This window comes from Rhinolophus hipposideros (genome assembly GCF_964194185.1).
Source record: "Rhinolophus hipposideros genome assembly, chromosome: 1".
NCBI lineage: Eukaryota > Metazoa > Chordata > Mammalia > Chiroptera > Rhinolophidae > Rhinolophus > Rhinolophus hipposideros.
The window spans coordinates 35,360,333-35,378,422 of NC_138047.1; the positions used below are offsets into that span (position 1 = coordinate 35,360,333).

General features: G+C 34.9%; 1 protein-coding gene and 1 pseudogene across 2 annotated transcripts in view; one reads left to right on the forward strand and one right to left on the reverse strand.

The window, feature by feature from the left end:
- SLC30A9 (solute carrier family 30 member 9) overlaps window positions 1-18,090 on the reverse strand; it is a 74,504-nt gene that overhangs the window by 15,262 nt on the left and 41,152 nt on the right. Inside the window, exons 10-14 of the mRNA XM_081045765.1 lie at window positions 8,710-8,765; window positions 4,604-4,739; window positions 2,929-2,968; window positions 2,033-2,104; window positions 1,489-1,596 (exon numbers count right to left, since the gene is read on the reverse strand). Coding sequence (XP_080901891.1) covers window positions 1,489-1,596; window positions 2,033-2,104; window positions 2,929-2,968; window positions 4,604-4,739; window positions 8,710-8,765 — 412 coding nt within the window. The remainder of the gene's footprint in view (window positions 1-1,488; window positions 1,597-2,032; window positions 2,105-2,928; window positions 2,969-4,603; window positions 4,740-8,709; window positions 8,766-18,090) is intronic.
- Window positions 13,459-17,434, forward strand: LOC308496575 (glycolipid transfer protein-like; annotated as a pseudogene). The gene has a single exon. The product of its transcript is annotated as a glycolipid transfer protein-like (transcript).

Consider the following 18,090-nt stretch of genomic DNA (forward strand, 5'->3'; position numbering starts at 1 on the left):
GCTCTCCCAGAACCAATGAGCAGAGCTGGTTTACTATCTATCAATGTATAGATTAATTTATATAACACATATCAATCGATATTACATTTTAAAACTTTGTAGTAAACTTTACACATAGGCTTTTATGATTAGAAGTCTTTTTATTCCAAAAATAAAATGTCAACATTATATTTAACTCTCTTAATGCTTAGTAAAACATACATTTTATTTAAAAATCATATTAGTTTTACTAACATTTAGTCAAAATAGAACACTAAAGAGTAAACTCACTTATCTATACTAAAGTCTTAAAAATGATCTACATAAATATAATCCATTGAAACATAAACCACTAGGAGGTCTGTAATTATAGAATTCAAACTCTAATATTGCTCTTTAGAAATCCAAATTTAATTATTTTTATTTAAAAATATATATGTATAAACAATCCTACAGAAATCGAGGAATTGGAAAATATTTTATTGATTTCTTAGTCTTTTATTTAAGTTAAATGAATTAATTTAACTACTTAAATACAATTTAATTCATGTGAAATACTCTTAAAACATAAAAAATTTATAAGTTTGATTTGACTGGCTAACATTATGCAAAAGAAAATAACTTATTAAAAGTTGACTTATTCATCAAGTCACACTTTTCTTAAGCCTAAAATCTTGCTAAGTAATAATTTTTGTCCAAAAAAACATCTGAAACAATACAGTCAACCAGAAAAACAATAAAAACTTTCAGAAATATTCTGGATCACAGTGAACATAAGAGAATGCTCATTTAATCTTAAAATGTCTATTTAAAAATGAGCAAGTCCTATTCATATTTCAGACTATTTTAAGAAACACTGCACAACTGTGAGAGCTCACCACCTAAAATTATTTTAAATATAGAACAAATGGGTAAGAATGGAAGAAATTCCATTCCAAGAGAATTCCAACCTCAGAAATTTGAGTCTTTGCTTACTAAATGGTTCTGTTTTAGGAAAAAAATAATAAAGAGTTTTGTGTTTTCTTAGTCACCTGTATTGTACGGGCCTTCAAAACACTTAACTAGCTACCAAAATGAGGATGAAACCAATTTGAGAGTCAAGGAAATAGGAAAGCACTCGCACTTACTATTGGCGCTAACAATGAAAAAGATAAATGAACAAGAGCCACAATATGTATTTATTTAGAACTTTAGAGTTTATTAACATTTCTTTCTTGTATATTATGTTAGTAAAGCTTTTGAGGTCACTAAGACAAATATCAATACTTCCACAGGTAAAAAAAAACTTAAAGCTCAGAATGATTGTGTAATTTATTAAGTCACAGCTACAAAAGTTTAGAGCATTACAGAAATGCTCAATTAACAGCCTTCTTTATTTCTAACTACGAAATTAGCATCTTACAATCTATTGGTTTAAAATTATTCAATGATACAAAAGAAAATTCTCACATATAAGAGAATTATTTACGTAGTACAAATAAATCACTTTGTAATTTAAGGAATAGTTACCTGTTATAGACGTAAGGCCCATACAAGTGGCTGCTATTGTCACGCCCAAGACTGCTGCCGTATCCTCCAACAATATAACATTTGTACTCGGATCACGACTTTCCATTACTTATCATTGGGGGAGAGATAAGAAAGAAACTTTCTGAAATCTTGATACTCTCAGGAAACATTTTAATAAGTATCTATTTAAAATTAAGATAAATTAAGATAAAAAAATGTATGAGATCCTGATTTTAAAAAGCCTGCTCAATGCAAACATAATTTCTTGGCTTAAATGTTCAAATTGCTTTCTCAAGTTATATAAGCACATACAGAAATGTAGTTCACTTGTAGTTCACTTAAGTTACACCCAAATATAAAGTATTCATGTTCAAATCACATTACATTCTCTTTTTAAAAGAGCTGATGTATATCAAAGAGCCACACATAAGGAAGACACTGAGACATATTTTGCACATATTGATAAAGAACAAAGTGATAGTACTAGGCAATTTTAAGCAACCAGAGGAGATGAAATAATACATCCAGTTTCTAAAATACATACCGTACTTATAAAATGACATTCCTTTGGCCTGCGCACTCCTACGAAGTTCATTGATAGCAACAAGAAGTGTTGCTAAAAGAAAGGCATTCATATTAGCAAGGAAAAAACTTCATGCTTCTAAACTTCAAAGACAGTATCTCAAAAGATAAGTAAATATGCACAACATTCTAAGACCAGGGTTGGCAATAAGGAAAAGTTCTGTATTAATTAGTCATTATCAAGATCCCAATTAATCCTCATTAATATAACGAATCCCATATTTCTTAACCAAGATAATTTAAATGTCATTACCGCAACAACCTTAACTTATTAGACAGCTACTATTTGGCAGGCAACACACTAAGCACAATCATTTGATCCTCCCAACCTTAGAGGCGGGTGGTGTTATCACCATTTTATAGACTGTCAAAGATGAAAGAAACACTGCATAGAAAGTGACAATGTTGCAGAAGCAAACATACTATGAGTAAAGCAGTAAATTAGGCAGTTACATACATGATAGCAGCACTTCTGTCATAATACTACTATAGCTGAAACTTTCAGAAACTTTGAAATATTTGTATTGCAAAAAGAGATAGCCTTCTCTAATTAACACACTACTAAAACCTGATTTTTAAAACTCAGTATATAGTTATATTTCAAATGGTCTTCATTTCAAATGTTGTAAGTTTTCTGATACAATATTCCAGAACAGAAAAATAGCTTTTCCCTTGCCCTCATACATTACAGGAACAACCATAGTACATTGTACACAGAATTTATTCCCTAAGAATAGACAAACCTTAGATTCCTATTCCCAGTTTTATTTAATCAATGGAACTTAGCAGTCTATAATAATGGACTGCTGAATATGTATTACTAAATCAAGAATAAAGTGACACTATGACAGTACATACCTCCTTCTGACACCAATGATCCTGCTAAAATACAATATGCCTAGAAAATAAATATTAAAATGAAACATAAATTAATATTTCACTAAAGAATCACAACTGTTCATGTATAAAGTTGTAATGTTTAAAATGGAAACATAAATTTGAATCCAAGCCAGATAAGAATCTTGATGGAAACACTTCACGAGGAAAATGAGATATGAGGAAACAGATAAAAGCTTTAAAATTTAATGGCCATCTCACTTTTTAATACTTAGAAGAGATTTTTATCTATATATATAGATAATATATATAAATGTATATGCCTATATATAATATAGATATAAAAATATATATACCTATATATCAATATATGTATCAATATACGTATGGATATACATATTGATATATAGGTATATATATTTATTTATATATATTTATATTATACCAATATATAATATATATTGGTATATAGGTATATATATTTTCTACAGAATGTTATGCCATGGCCTAAGCTAAATTCATGATATAAAAGATAAAAGAGTTACTTAATTGGCATAAAAATATTTTTGAAGTTCAAAATGAACACAAAGATTTAAAATCTGGGGTTGTGGATACCAGATGCAGTAAGATCCACAGCCACACCCAAGTAAGTTCTGAATTTGTTTTGATGCTCAGGACCAAGAGAATCCTTCCTGAATCTTAATTCAAAAGGTAAGCAGCTATAAACAGTAATTAATTTTTTTTTGGAACACCATTTTCCTTGCAGTGCCAGGACACTACTGAATTAAATAATCAAGAGAAACTTTAATCCAAGGTACATAGAAAGAGTTAACCTAGTAACACAAATTTTTAAAAAAATTAAATGAAATTCAAACCAAACATCTGTAGAATTTTCAACATTACCTTTTTGGACCAAACACAAAGCAACCGCAGCAGAAATAGACTGGAATTACATGAGATGCAGAAGCTAAGAAGGGGTGCTACATGACCAGTTTGTGCTTGTCAAGGGAGCAATAGTCAGAGTGGTGAAGCAGGGTAATCTCCAGTAAGTGCCCATGACAGGAAAAAAAAAATCTTTAAATCTCTACAAAGACCAGAGGAAACCAGTGCAAAATGACACTGATGCCAGTACTGTAGTACTTTCTTGTCCCCTATCCCTACCTTCAATGCCGTTAGAAGCAACCTACAGGTAGGAAGTAGGAAATAAGGGTAGAAGCCCTGGATGGGAAAACACAGAATGCTCCCATCTTCCCATTCCTCCAGTGTAGGCTTCCTACCAGGACAAGGGAAATGGGAAGCTTTAACTCTAAATACAATTCCAATGTGTGACTATCACATGAGACTGGATATTTTAATTAATGACAGATTATTCTTGGGACTAAAAGGGAATAGAAGCTTTCTTGTTCTTTAACAGAAACTACAGAAATTAATGGAAATGACCAATATTTTAACCAAAGAGACAGTGCTTACTAATTGTACCTACAGTGCTATTCTTGCTCAGCGTCACTAAATCGTATGGATGTAGAGGTCATGTTCAGATGTTGTAAAAAACACAACTACAGATATATATCTCTAAATGACACAGTCAAGAAAGTAAATGTTAGCCCCACTCTTTAACATCAGTATTACAAAGGCATTTTACTGTACTTCAACACTATTTTATATTACTTCAAAAATGAGGAGTTGGAAAGATTACCCAGAGAAGGGATTCCATTGGTTGAGGATTAAGCAATCCCATGACTCCATGGTACCACGATAATCCTGCACCCATCATGAAAATACCAACACCACTAATTAGTGAAGCAATGTAGCGCATATTTGAAAATCCGTACCTGAAATATAAAAATGACAGTTACAAGAAATACAAATGATTTCCTTTCAAAATGTTTACTAGGTCAATAAAAATCTTCTCACAGTATTAAGATATTATGGTTTTATATTTAAGTAAAGTGTAAATGCCAAATTCAAATCTAATCAGAAAATCAATACATAAAGTGGAAAAAACTGGAAGATCTTTGGAAATACATGAAAAGAGTAAATATGATTTAATCCAGGTATTTTCTAATCCTTTTTCCATATAGTTTGTTTTCAGTTAGTAGTGCTATTTTTCTATAAGACTCGGTCTTTATAATATAATGTAATGTAATATAATATAATATAATATAATACCAGGTCTTATATTAATTTTTGCTCCAAAAGCGCATTAGAGCTGATTGTCCGGCTAGGTCTTATTTTTGGGGAAACGGGGTATTACATACTGCAAATGCTGATAAAATTAATCTTTTTAAAAAATGCATTCAGATGTTTAATGAACAGGATAACATTTAAATTTCCTTGTAATGCAGCCAATTGAATTATTTTGGTCTTGTATAGACAATAAATGATTTACATTCCCTATAATTTGACATTGGATACTTGTTGCTGGTTCTGATTAGTTTAACAAACAGTAACTGACTACTATTATTAGGACTAAGAGCTTCTGTTTTTCAGGGACTTTTATGACAATTTTTTTAAATCTCAATTCTCTTTAAGCATCTTTGTTCATTATGTGCAATATTTTGTATTGCTGTATATGCCAATAAAATACTGAGTATTAAGAAGTTCAAAAATATGACATACTATAATATAAAAAGAATCATTCACCAATAAAAGCAGTTCATGGGAAATTTACCCCCAAATCCAAATTCTATGGTACCCTCTGGCAAATGAAAATTTAAATAAGAATTTTAAATTAAAGTTGATTTTAAAATTCTTTTTGCAAACATGTAATCTTGACATAGGGAATTCTTACTTGCTTTATAGATGTGACAATGTTCTACCAGCTTGATTTAGGAAAATTTACTGTCTTCTCCAGTTTCCCTCAAAGTAATGTAGGATACACACACACACACACACACACACACACACACACACACACATAAAATAAAATCTTTAAGTAAATTAAGATCTAAATTAAATGGCATGACTTTTAGGAACTTATAGGTTCTTATTGAAAATTTTAATTCTGTAGATCTGCACTGTCCAAAAGAACTCATTAGCCACACAAGGCTATTTAAATTTAAAATTAATTGAAACTAAATAAAATTTTAAATGTAGTTCAACTGCACTAACCACACTTCAAGTACTCAACAGCTACTTACGCTAGTAACTATTATATTGGATAGAGTTTGTAGAAAATTCTGCTGGGCAGCACTAATGTATAATAGATTATTGAGAAGAAATCTTGAAAAGAAACCTTTATAACCTAAAATTCTACCCTGTTTTTAGATTTTTGGTGTATAAAACTACTCAGGAAAAAAAAAGACTTCTTAAGATAGTAAAATATTGTAATGATATGTAATTAGCAGACTAGAAAGCTAATTTTCTCTATACTAGCTTATTCATAGTTCTAGGACATTCAAAACATGTTACTATTTATAAGAAAACAGCAGTGTCTTGCTTTCAAGTACAGAAAGGAATTTATATAAAGCACAGAAAAATACTCTTTTACAAAAATAAAAGCACATTTTTTTGGCCTTAAGATTGATCAAATTCTACTACTGAACTATGTTTTAAAAAATGATGCATGTGGAATTCAAGTTTTAGCTGGTTATGTTAGAAGAAACAAACAAACAAAAATCTCTATCAAATAACTGATATGATTCAAAATAATGTATTCTAAAAGGCACACTGATTTTACAAGTCAATAATTTGAAATATTAACAGAATACTATTTCCAAATCACAACAGGAGGATTAAAAATTATAGTATGGGTTTACTATAAATTATCACTAAGATTTTAGATTGAGTGGTCTGTTAGTCTAAATATGGAATATATTTCCTCTGACCAAACAAAACAACTCTAAGATCAAAATATGTGCTGTTTTTTGGGGGGGGGGCCAGCCCGGCCCGGCCCAGTGGCTCAGGCGGTTAGAGCTCCATGCTCCTAACTCTGAAGGCTGCCGGTTCGATTCCCACATGGGCCATTGGGCTCTCAACCACATGGTTGCCAGTTAAATTCCTTGAGTCCCACAAGGGATGGTGGGCAACGCCCCCTGCAACTAAGATTGAACACAGCACCTTGAGCTAAGATGCCGCTGAGCTCCTGGATGGCTCAGTTGGTTGGAGCGCCGTCTTCTCAACCACTGGTTAAAGGTTGCTGGTTCGACTCCCACAAGGGATGGTGGGCTATGCGCCCTGCAACTAGCAACAGCAACTGGACCTGGAGCTGAGCTGCGCCCTCCACAACTAAGACTGAAAGGACAACAACTTGAAGCTAAACGGTACCCTCCACAACTAAGATTGAAAGGACAACAACTTGACTTGGGGAAAAAAAAAAAAAAAGTCCTGGAAGTACACACTGTTCCCCTTCCCCAATAAAACCTTTAAAAAAAAATCATATAAAAAAAATATGTGGTTTTTAATTACCAAATATGAAAAAAATAAGATCTCTATGCTATGTTACAAAACATAAAAATACTTTTAAACTCCATTTTCAAATTACGAGGTGTGATCAAAGTGAATGTTTACATTTTTAAAAATTATAGCAAAAGACACACTGCCATTAATCACCCTCAAAATACCCCGTCTCGTTTCAAACACACTTATCCCATGTTCTTGCACTTTCTGAAGCAGTTCTGGAAATCCTCTTTCGTGACTGTCTTTACTGTGTTTTCCCGAAAGGAAGACCTAGCCGGGCCATCAGCTCTAATGCATCTTTTGAAGCAAAAATTAATGTAAGACCCGGTCTTATATTATATTACACAATGTAAGCAATCTTATATTATATAAGACCCCCGGGTCTTTTATTAATTTTTGCTCCAAAAGACGCACTAGAGCTGGTGATCTGGCTAGGTCTTACTTTCGGAGAAACACGGTAGTTGTACTGTTGTGGCCTCCTCTGTGTCCTGAATGATTCTGACTTTAGGGAAAAGCCAGAAGTCGCATAGTGCCACATCTGGTAAACAAGGTGCATGAAGACACATTGTAATATTTTTATTTGGCAGAAATTGCTGTCTACCAGAAGCGATGTATGATATGGAGCATTGACATGATGGAGGAAGATATACAGCACACTTTAAAACACACCTTCTCTCAACCGTAGCTCACACCCGACTGACTGCACTGAAACAGTTGAAACTTGTCACACACTGTTACTAAGGTTCGAGGCAACACTTCCTGTATTGATAATCCCTGTCTTTCCATTGGATGGCACCAGCATTCACCAGTATTTCTTCAATCACAATGGAAAGGCTTCGTGTCACCCATTGCTTCTGGTACCGCAATTTCTGTCAAATAAAAACATTTTGGTGTGTCCTCATGCACCTTACTCAACGGATCTGGCACCGAGTGACTTCTGGCTCTGCCCCAAAGTCAAGATGACCATAAAAAGTGAATGTTTTGAATTGGTTCAGGACATTGAGGCAGCCACAATAGCACAACTAAAGACACTCATGAAAGAGGACTTCCAGAAATGCTTCAGGAAGTGGCCAAGAATGATGGGATAAGTGTGTTCGAAGCAAGGGAGAATATATTGCGGGGTATTAATGGCAATGTGTCTTTTTCTGCAATAGATTATTTTACATTTAAACATTCATTATAGTTTTTAATCACACCTTGTGTATCTTAAATTAACTTTTTTTTTTTTCTTAAATTAACTTTGATGCAGCAGTGAGTCCTACATTTGAGATACTTCAGTGGAATAAATTACCAAATCTTTAATATGAAACTACAGATATAGGAACAACAGATTTCTAAAAGTCAGTGGCTTTTATTTCAATGACTTGCCACCAAAATAAACAAAAATAAAAGTAATGTACTTACGGATGAGTAGGATCTGGTGTTTGAACAGACTTACTGATGCCCAGTGCTAGTAAACCCTATGAAGAAGGAAAAAGGTAAATAATCATTAGAAAGATTGGGAGTATATTGTGGTAAAAACCAATCTAGAGAGTACAATCTGACAATGACAAAGAAACAACATACGCATGTCCAACAGCCCAGCAATTCTGGTTTCTAACACTTACCTGAGAAAAATAAAGATGAATCCAAAAGGGTTCAAAACGCCATTGCTTGTAAAGATGAAAAATGAGAAAGCTACCTAAAACTCCATTATTGAGGAATGGCAAAACAAATGATGGTATAGCCAAACCACAAATTACTTCTACAATAGTTTAAAAGAATGGAGTAGAAATAGAGCTATCTGTGCTGACAGGCTAAAAGCTCCTAGACAAACCTAAGTGTAAGGGGGAAAAGAAAGTTTAGTAGTATGTACAGCAGAACTTATGTTTTGTAGTTTTTGTAAACTACATACAATGTAAAGCACAGGAAAAGGTCTAGAAGAATGCATACTCGTATTTAGCTATATTTATACCTCTGAGGAGGGAAGTAGGATTAGGGTGGTCTGTACTATCTGATTTTTTTTATACGAATAATTTGCATAGCCGTAAAATAAGACTAAAAATTTTAAATGGTATATATTGTGCATGGTATATATTGTATATGTGGTATATATTTATATATGTGGGATAAATTTTAAATGGTATATATTGTATATGTGTACACACATTTCTAGTAAAGCTGTAAAACTATGCACAGAAGTACACATATCAATGTATACAGAGCAGTGATTATCTGGGGTGAGGAAGGAGAGAATAAAGCTGGGTACTAATTATAACTAAGATTTCTTAAAATAAAACTGAAGTAACTATGGCAAAAATGAAAGCACAGATTTTTAAGTTTTGATATTAGAAATCCTACCATAAAGAAAGAATATTGTAAGATTTTTTCCCCCTACTGGACTACAAAGGGAAAAAGGGTTAAAACTACCTAAAAAACAGAGGATGGTTTTTCAGTGAATTAAACTAAGAGACTGAGAGTAAATTAAGAACATATAATTTTTAAACCTGTTCATTAAAACTGAAATATTCATAAAGACTGAAATATTCATTAATCCACACTATATTTAAGTGTATGTTTATAATGTTTATGAAACAGTAAACATATTCAATTATTTTTAAAATCCTTAATATTCAGATTTATTGGTACAATAAAGTGTGGGATATCATCAAGTATTTTATATATTGAATATAAACTATATTTATTAGTTCTTCTTATAAAAATATCACAGACCCCTAATTCTCTTTTTTCCCAGAGGTTAGGGTAGCATCAGTTATGTTTGATATGTGTCCTTCTAGACATTTTTCTACTAATTTACAACATATGTAACCTACATTTGTTTGGTTTACAGCATTAATATTCACATCTAATAGATAAGCATTATTAATGCTCTCCCACGCATGATCATCTTTTACTTTTTTTCTTTTTATTAGTTTAAGGTGTACAAAACAACACAGTGATCAGACATTTATATACCTCACAAATAACCCCAATTAAGTCTATTACATCAGACATTGTAGTTATTACATTATTGACTATATTCCCTACACTGTACAATATATCCCAATGACTATTTTTTAAATTATAGTTGACATTCAATATTATTTTATATTTTTCAAGTGTACAGCGTAGTGGTTAGGTATTTATATAATTTATGAAGTGATCTCCCTGATAAGTCTAGTACTCATCTGACACTATAGTTTTTACAATGCCGTGTTTCTCTGAAAATAAGACGCAGACAGACAATCAGGTCTAATGCATCTTTTGGAGCAAAAATTAACATAAGACCCGGTCTTATTTTACTATAACACCTGGTATAATATTATAATATAATATAATGTAATATATTACCAGGTCTTATATTAATTTTTGCCCCTAAAGACGCATCAGAGCTGATTGTCTGGCTAGGTCTTATTTTCAGGGAAACACGGTAGTACTGACTATATTCCTTGTACTGTATTTTACATCCCTGTGACTCTTTTGTAACTACCAATTTGTACTTCTTTTTTTTTAAAGATTTTATTGGGGAAGGGGAACAGGACTTTATCGAGGAACAGTGTGTACTTCCAGGCCTTTTTTACAAGTGAAGTTGTTGTCCTTTCAGTCTTAGTTGTGGAGGGCACAGCTCAGCTCCAGGTCCAGTTGCCGTTTTCTAGTTGCAGGGCGAGCAGCCCACCATCCCTTGCGGGAGTCCACCCGGCAACCTTGTGGTTGAGAGGACGAATTCCAACCAACTGAGCCATCCAGGAGCTCAGCTGCAGCTCAGCTCAAGGTGCCCTGTTCAATCTTAGTTGCAGGAGGCGGAGCCCACCATCCCTTGCGGGAATTGAACCAGCAACTACAAGCAACCTTGTGGTTGAGAGCCCACTGGCCCATATGAGAATCGGAGTTAGGAGCATGGAGCTCTAACTGCCTGAGCCACCTGGCCGGCCCCCAATTTGTACTTCTTAATCCCTTCACCTTTCTCACCCAGCCTCCCAACCCCCTTCCCATCTCGTAACCATCAGTTTGTTCTCTGTGTCTATGGGTCTGTTTCTGTTTATGTTTATTTTATTCTTTAGATTCCACATATGAGACCATTCATCTTTCACTGTTTTGGTTTTCCTTCAGTTATCATACTATCATTCAATTGCTTAAATGTTGTCTTGGAGTATCTTTCTAGTTGTTTTGTGTGTACGACCTGCTTACAGAAGACAGAGGACTGTGTCTTCTAAACACTTATCACATTACAAACTCAAGTGCTCAATAAATTCATATAAACTAATACTAAATAATATACCATATATTATTTAGCAGAAAAGTTTTCCCAAATGAACTGCCAGAGAAATCATAAAACTAGTTATCCTTAAAGACTCAGGTCTAATTTAAATGTTGGAGGTGTTTTAGTGCCGCGAGAGACAAAGATAAAAATAATACTATGGCATTAAAATACTACAATGAATTAAATTTTTAAATTGTTATCATAGGTCTCAAAAGGCCATGACAAATGCAATTTCCATCTTTTCAGGAAGGCTCAGTTGAAATCTTTTTCATCAAAGCCTTTCTGACCACTCAAATCAAAACGACTCACCAAGGAGTTCTCAAAACACTTGCTATCGCATGTTCTCAGCTTTTATTTAACTCTATTGCTGCTCAATCTGTTACAAAAATTAATTTGTTTTTCTAGTTCCAAGACTAATATATGATCATTGTAAAGAAATTCAAACAGTATAAGAGAGGGAGTCATTAAGAGTTTGGAGTATGTTTCAGACTGTCTTTACATACAACTACATGTAGTTTTTAATGTTGCTTTTATATACAAAAGACAGTACTAGATTTCAGAAAGGGGGTGTGTGTGCTTAAAAATATGATCACAATCTACATAGTACCTTTTTGTACTTTATTTTATAAAAATTTTCTAAAGTACATATAGGTAGACGGATAAAACAAAAAAAGACCCGAAAGAACATTTCAATAAACCCAACTCATCCGTCACTCAGTTCTGACAATTACAAACACATGACCACATCTTTTTTTATCGAATTCATACCCACTCCCCCATGAATACTTTCAAATGAATTCCAAGCATCAGACCATCTAATTGTTAAATATTTTGGATGAATCTAAAAAAACTGGTCTTTTAGAAAATAGTCACAAGACCATTATCATACTTTTAAAAATCAATACTAATTCCTTAGTATTATCAAATATCTACATAGTAATCACATTCCCATATATGAAAACTCTAAATTTTGAGCTAAAATTCAGACAATGAAATGTACAAATGTACAATTTTGAAAAATCCACACACCAGAAACATAAAGTCACAGAATCTTCCCATTACCTCAAAAAGTTCTTTTGTGCCTCTTTTTAGTCAGTCCTCCCAATAGCAGACGCTACCATTTTTCTGAAGTTTTTAACCAAAGATTAAAGTTCTATTTAGAACTTTATATAAATGGAATCACACAGTAAGTACTCTTTGGTGTTCACTTTCTTTTATTCAGCATATTGTTGGAGATGCATATATGCTTCTGACTGGATAAGTATTTCATTTTTTATTGTTACATAACACTCCATTGTATGAGTATACTGTATCACAATTTGTTTCTCTTTTCCACTGCTGATGGACATTTGGGTTAATTCCAGATTTTTGTCCATTATAAGGTGTTATAAATATTCTTATGCAAGTCTTATGCAAGTCTTTCTACACATTCGTTCCCATTGCTCTTGGGTAAATACTTAGGAGTGAAATTGCTGAGTCATAAAATAGGCATATGTTTACAAGAAAGTGACAAACTGTTCCAAGAGTGGTTTAACATTTTACACTCCACTAGCAATGTCTGAGAAGTCTGGTTGCTCCACATCTTCAACAGCTGGTGGTAATTTTAATTTTAGACACTATACTGGATATGTAGAGATGTGTTCTTGGGGTTTTAATATACATTTCCTGACGATTAATGGTGTTAAGCACTTTTTCACGTGTCCACTGGCCACCATTCCATATCTTTATTGAAGAAATACCTGTGCAAATATCGAGCCTCTTAAAAAAAACTGGGTTGTCTTTCTAAACACTGAATTGTAGAAGTTCTTTATCTTAAATACCAGTCCTTTGTCAGATTATATGCTTTGTAAATATTTCCTCACAATCTGTGATTTGCCTTTTTCTTTTCTTTTTTTAAAGATTTTATTGGGGAAGGGGAACAGGACTTTATTGGGGAACAGTGTGTCCTTTCAGGACTTTTTTCCAAGTCAAGTTGTTGTCCTTTCAGTCTTAGTTGTGGAGGGCGCAGCTCAGCTCCAGGTCCAGTTGCTGTTGCTAGTTGCAGGGGGCACAACCCACCATCCCTTGCGGGAGTCGAACCGGCAATCTTGTGGTTGAGAGCCCACTGGCCCATGTGGGAATCGAACCGGCAGCCTTTGGCGTTAGGAGCACGGAGTTCCAACCGCCTGAGCCACCGGGCTGGCTGCCTTTTTCTTAAGAATGTCTTTTAATAAATTTTTAATTTTGATGAAGTTTAATTTGTAATTTTTTTCTTTTATTATTTCTGTGTCCTATTTAAGAAATCTGTCTACCCAAAGGTCTAGAAGCCATTCTCCTAGGTTTTCTTCTAGAATCCTCATAGTTTTTGCTGTTACATTTGGGCCTATGACCCACCTCAAATTTGTATATGGTCTGGGGGAGGTCCTTTTTTTTCCCCCACAAGAATATCCAATTTTTCCAGCACCATTTGTTGAAGAGTGTTTCCTTTCTTTATTGAATTGTTTTGGTGCTTTTGTCAAAAATCAATTGACCACGTAACTGTGATTCTGTTGCTGGATCCTCTATTCATTTCCATTGATGTTAATCCTTTGGCCAATATCTCACTGTCTTTAATTATTATAGCTTTATGAAAATGTTCAAAGTACTCCAAACTATTTTTCCTTTTTCTTCAAGATTGTTTTGAATACTCTGCGTTCTTTGCATTTCCATTTAATTTTAGAATGTATTCAATTTGTTGACTTCTATTTGAAAAATCTGCTGGGGTAATGACTGGGGTTGTAGTAAATCCACAGATCAATTTATGGAGTTCTGACATATGAACACCATGTTATCCAATTCATGGACACAGAATCACATATCTCTCCATTTCTTTAGGTCTTCTTTAATTTCTCCCAGTCACACTTTAAGTTTTCAGTGTAAAGGTCTTTCACATCTTTTGTTACAGTTACTATTTAGTATTATCTGGCATTATTGTAAACAGAATTTATTAAAAATTGCATTCTCCATTTGTTTGCTGACAGTAAAAATGCAACTGATTTTTGCATATTAGCTTTTTATACCTACTGAATGTTAAACTAACCTTATATTCCTAGAATAATACTCACCTGATTATGACATATTATCATTTTTATATATTTGCTAGATTCAATTAGATTATATTTTAAGGATTTTTGCATCTATGTTCATGAGGGATACTGGTCTGTATTTTTCTTTCTTATAATTTTAAGGTTTTGGTATCAGGGTTATGCTGGCCTTATTAGAGAAGTTGAAAAGCCTTTCTTTTTTCTCTATACTTAAGTCTGTGTATTATTGGTATTATTTCTTCCTTAGATGTTTGATAGCATCCTCTTGATACTGTCCCATAAGTCACTGAGTCTCCCTTCATTTCTTTCAGTCATTTTTCCTCAGTATGACTATTTTCTTCTACTATATATTTAAGTTCACTGATCGGTTTTCCAATGTCTAATCTGTTAACTCTATATAGTGAATTTTTCATATCAGATATATTTTCCAGCTCTACAAGCTCCATTTAGTTCTTTTTTTATATCTTCCATTTCTCATTAAGATGTTTATGTTTTCCTTTCAACACATGAATGTAGTTATAATAACCCTTTAACATCCTTGTCTGCTAATTCTATCATATGCCAATTGAATCTGTTTCTATTGACTGATTTTTCTCCTGGGTAGAAGTCAAAGTTTCTGCTTCTTGGCTGTCTAGTACATTTTGTTTTTTTTAATTAAATGCTGAACACTGAACATTATACTGAGTGTCTGGATTTTGTTGTCTTCCTTATAGAGTGTGGGGCTTTGTTTTGGCAGGTTATTGAGTTACCTGCAGATCAGCTTTTAGAACATTGTTAGGGGGGTTTTAGAATAGCCTTCGCACCAACGATAATTTAGCCCTCTAATGACTTTTGACCCTTCTATTGGCTTAGGTTATTGATGACGACTCTATTTCAAATGGTCAGAACTTGATGTATCCCAGCCCTGAGTGAATGCTCTAGGAATTACTCGGCTTAATGCTCCCTGATGGTTCTTTGCCCAGACTCAAGGGGCTTTACCCTACACATATGTAACTTAACACTCAACAAAGCCTCAACTCAAGGAAAACCCTATGTAGACTTCTTTAGCTTTCTGTCTGCCTAGTGCCCTCCTTGTGGAACTCTGCCTTGTTATTTCTAGCCTCCTCAAACTCACTAAACTCTAATTTCTGCTTTCTCAATTTAATAAGACCATTATCTCCACCCTGTTCCACTATCCCAATGTGCCCCCAAGCAAAAATCCAAAGAGATCATAGAGTTCAACTTATTGGTTTTCTTTCTCTCAGTGATCATGGTCTTTCACGGCTTGTATGTCCAATGTTTGAAAACATTGTTTCATATATTTTGTCTAGTTTTTTAGTTTTTACAGCAAAAGACTAAGTCTGGTCCCCATTAGTCCATGGTGGCTAGAAACAGAAGTTCTTTGCATAATGTTTTGTAATTTGATTTTTTTTTAAAGATCAGTACATAGTTACATTTGTCACATTCTCTTAAACCCCTGAATAGTATTTCAGAGTACAGACACTGAAAAACTGTCTCCAATGTTTTAAATAACAATTAATAAGGAAACTAATCCCTGTACACATCTCCTTGTCCATATGTACAAATATTTTTGCACTTTCACTTTCTTAAGTTCTGATAAGCTTTCAACAAAGTTGGTACTAGGCATTATGTGTCTCTTCCTACCCCCTCTCCACTCCACAACCGACTGGGAAAATATTTTATCGATAAAGTATTAAGTATTTACTCTGCACAATTTTAATTCAAGGGGAAGATTTATTAGTATTGATAGCAGATGTTTTACTTCTTTCCTTACTTTTGCAAAAGGTTTTAATCCATTTTTCAATGAGTTAGGCAAGTTATCAGGTTTAATTTTTAATTAAGATTGTCCTCTCTACTCCTTACAATTTTATTTTTAACCTCGTCTTAAACATTCTTATTGAATCTATCATCTTTTACTGTAAGCTCTCCCAAATTAGTTCTTACATAACAGTAGTATAAAAAAATAAATACTGAAAAGGCGTTCTCTTAATACACCCCATTCTTTAAATTGTGAAATAGCACACAGCTACGTGGGCGCATCGGAAGCTGAAGTGGCAACACTGACGACCCGATCCCACGGGGCAGGGGGTGGGGGTGGGGGCACCACATTGACAGCCCCAGTTATGATCGCTGTGGCAGGGGGGTGGGGGTCCCCAGCATGGTGGCCCCGTGGGGCTGGCTGGGGCATCACCGTGGACCTCGACCCTGAAATGGCACTGCTGGAGGAACAGCAGCGGAAGCCATTCGCCACGGACAAGCAGATGGAAACCGGGCACTTCCTTGAGGCTGTGTCCCACCTGCTGTCCTTCTTCGATTGCCCTGGGCCCCCAGTGTTTACTCCCATCAAGACGGACATATGTGGCAACATCAGAAAAATCAAAGCTGCGTATGACTCCGACCCGGCCAAATTCCGGACCCTGCGGAATATCCCACAGGTAGAGAAGGAAATGTATGGAGCAGAGTGGCCCAAGGTGGGGGCCACGCTGGCACTGATGTGGCTGAAAAGAGGCCTCCGCTTCATCCAGGTCTTGCTCCAGAGCATCTGTGATGCGGGGCAGTACGAGAACCACCCCAGCCACATCAGCGACACCACCACCAAGGCCTACGAGACCACCCTCAGAAGTACCATGGCTGGACGTGCAGAAGATCTTCCGGGCAGCGCGGTACGCGGCACCCAATAACTTCCTGAAGGCGCTCTCTAAGGGCCAGAATATGACAGGGATGCCTGGAGAAGATCCGCCTCTTACTGGTCAACTACACGGCCACCACCGACATCACCTATGAGATGTACACCAATTTGAACGCCAAGCTCAAATACAAGGTGTAGGAGTACCCAGTGGTGGGCACGCCCAGGCCAACAGCCCCCAACATGCCGCCACTTCCAGAAATAGACAAACCTGAATCACGGTGAATCAAGCCGGCGACACCCCCCCACACACACCAGAGCGGCCCAGAGTCTCACCAGGGTCTGCAGGAAATCTGCTTCAGTGTTTTAAAAGTGATTTTTGGGGTCTATCTTAACGGAGCAATAAATAATGATCCCACTTCCGAATTGCCTCTGAACTTAACAGCACAGACTGGCTTTATTTCAGTGCGGTAAAAATCAATGCTGTTAATAATCAACTCCTAGAGTTTTTTTGTCCCCCCTCTCCCACACGTGGAGCATGACTCTGGGGGAGCCATGTCATACACCTCTCTTTAAGAATAAGCACTGTGTCCTGAGGATCTGGCTCAGTGACGTCTTGGGTATTTTAAGTACCAGAGGAGTCTGATTTTGAATTTTTAAAAAAAGCAATCTGGTGTGTGTTCTCATGTGGTGCTTGCCAGCCTGACAGCACCATCATTACAGAGCCTGCTGTTTCTTGCTGTCTTTTCCCAGTTTGTTTTGCTTTATAGCTGAAAACCACCAGCAAGCCTCTGATGACCATGACCAAGGAGATTTTATTTTAAAGCTATCAGGCACAAATAATGGACCAGAGATGA